Genomic DNA, 1942 nt, shown 5'->3' with positions numbered 1-1942 from the left:
CAGTTGCACCACCAGCCGATCTAGTGGAGGATCTCATTGATGAGGAACAGGGTGAGGTACCCGCAGCAGAGGCAGCCCCGGTCGATCTCTGTCAGCACCGAGCTTTCAGGAGGGTCATGGGCCATATGTTACGGTTCATGGATTCTATGACCCAGACTGGTTTATTTCCAGTAGATCCAACCAAATCTCAGGCGGGAGGGGGAGCACATACCCCTACTGCTCAGACTCCTGGGTGTGTAGCTGTAGTATATCAGACCCCGGGCACACTACCCGTGGGTGGAGCACAGTCAGTTACAACAGTTGTACCTTAGTCCAGACCAGATGCGACCGGCGAGTTGCAGAAGCTACTGGATAGATGGACTAGGCTTCAACCTCCGATATTTGGGGGTAAGGAACATGAGGACCCCCGAGGACTTCATTGATAGGTGCAGGGACTGAATGTACAACATGAGCATATTGGAGTCTCACGGGGTGGATTTCACTACCTTCTAGTTAGAGGGCAGAGCACGTTGGTGGTGGAAGTCTTATCTCCTTGGCAGACCAGCAGGTTCTCCTCTCAGAGGGAAGTGTTGCGGCTTCAGTTTGAACAGCTCCAGCAGGGCCAGATATCAGTGACCGATTATGAGGCGAGATTCTATGAGTTGTCTCGCCATGCACTTATTATACTTCCTACTGAGGCAGAGCAAGTGCGGAGGTTTGTTGCGGGGTTGCACTCTAGTCTTCAAGCTAGTATGGCTCGGGAAGTTGATGTGGGGACTTATTACCAGTTGGTAATGGAGATTGCTGGAAGGATTGAGGGTTACCATAAGAGGGGTAGAGAGAAGATGTAGCGGGACAAGAGGTCCCATTTTTTGAAGAATTCAGAGGTGCCCCAGCTGGGGGAAGAGGTCATTTTGGGAGGGGTGAGCCCAGCAGGCCCCCATATTCAGCACCACCACCGCCTCGGGGTGTTCCAGTGTGACCCTACTTCAGTGCTATGCCGGAGCGTTCTTACCGCCCACTAGCTATTCAGTGTTCTTCCAGTGGGTACTCTGGTCATCAGGGTTCTTCTCGTTCCTATTTCAGCACCATGCCAGATACTTCATACAACCCATCCGCTCTTCAAGGTTTTCCTAGTGGGTATTCAGGCCATCAAGGTCAGACTTCAGGGCAACAGTCCACCACTCTGAGAGGTTGTTATGAGTGCGGGGATCCTAGTCACATGAAGAGACATTGCCCCAGACTACGGGGCAAGGCGGTGCAGCAGAGTCAGCAGCCCTTGATTTCAGCACCAGTAGCCGCACCAGCCGTCCGGCCATCCCAGAGGTAGAGGTCAGGCAGGCGGGGGCCAGTCAGGTGGCGCTCCAGCCAGATTCTATGCTTTTCTGGCTAGACCAAATGCAGTGGCCTCAGATGCCGTGATCACATGTATTATTTCTGTCTGCGGTAGGGGAGCTTCAGTACTATTTGATCCAAGGTCTACCTATTCGTATGTGTCATCTCTATTTGCTCACTTTTTGGATATTCCTCTTGAGTTCTTGGGTGCTCCTATTTATGTGTCCACTCCTGTGGGTGATTCTATTATTGTGGATCGGGTCTATCAGTCTTGTGTGGTCACATTATGTGGATATGAGACTAGAACAGACCTTTTGTTGCTTGATATGACCGACCTTGAGGTTATGCTGGGCATGGACTGGCTATCCTCATGTCTCACCATCCTTGATTGAAATGCCAAGACTGTTACCTTAGCGATGCCAAAGTTGCCTAGATTGGAGTGGAAGGGTTCGTCTGTTAGTACATCTAGTCAAGTTATCTCTTTTATGAAGGCTCAACGATTGATCGAGAAGGTTTGTTTGGCTTACCTAGCCTATGTTCGGGATACTACTGCAGACTCTCCGGTGATTGATTCAGTACCAGTAGTCTGGGAGTTCTTCGATATGTTTCTTTTTGATATTTCAGGAAT

The 1942-nt window shown here is 50.4% G+C and overlaps 1 protein-coding gene across 1 annotated transcript; it reads left to right on the top strand.

Moving 5' to 3' along the window:
- Positions 1-976: 976 nt before the first annotated feature.
- On the top strand, positions 977-1706 carry LOC138897835 (uncharacterized). Its single transcript, XM_070183853.1, has 2 exons — positions 977-1305; positions 1430-1706. The coding sequence occupies exons 1-2, from the start codon at positions 977-979 to the stop codon at positions 1704-1706; spliced, it is 606 nt and encodes a 201-aa protein (XP_070039954.1).
- The last annotated feature ends 236 nt before the right edge of the window (positions 1707-1942 follow it).

This window comes from Nicotiana tomentosiformis, chromosome 8, assembly GCF_000390325.3.
Source record: "Nicotiana tomentosiformis chromosome 8, ASM39032v3, whole genome shotgun sequence".
NCBI classification, from domain to species: Eukaryota; Viridiplantae; Streptophyta; class Magnoliopsida; order Solanales; family Solanaceae; genus Nicotiana; species Nicotiana tomentosiformis.
The sequence above is the reverse complement of the archived record's forward strand: the minus strand, read 5'-3'. Positions and strand labels throughout refer to the sequence as shown.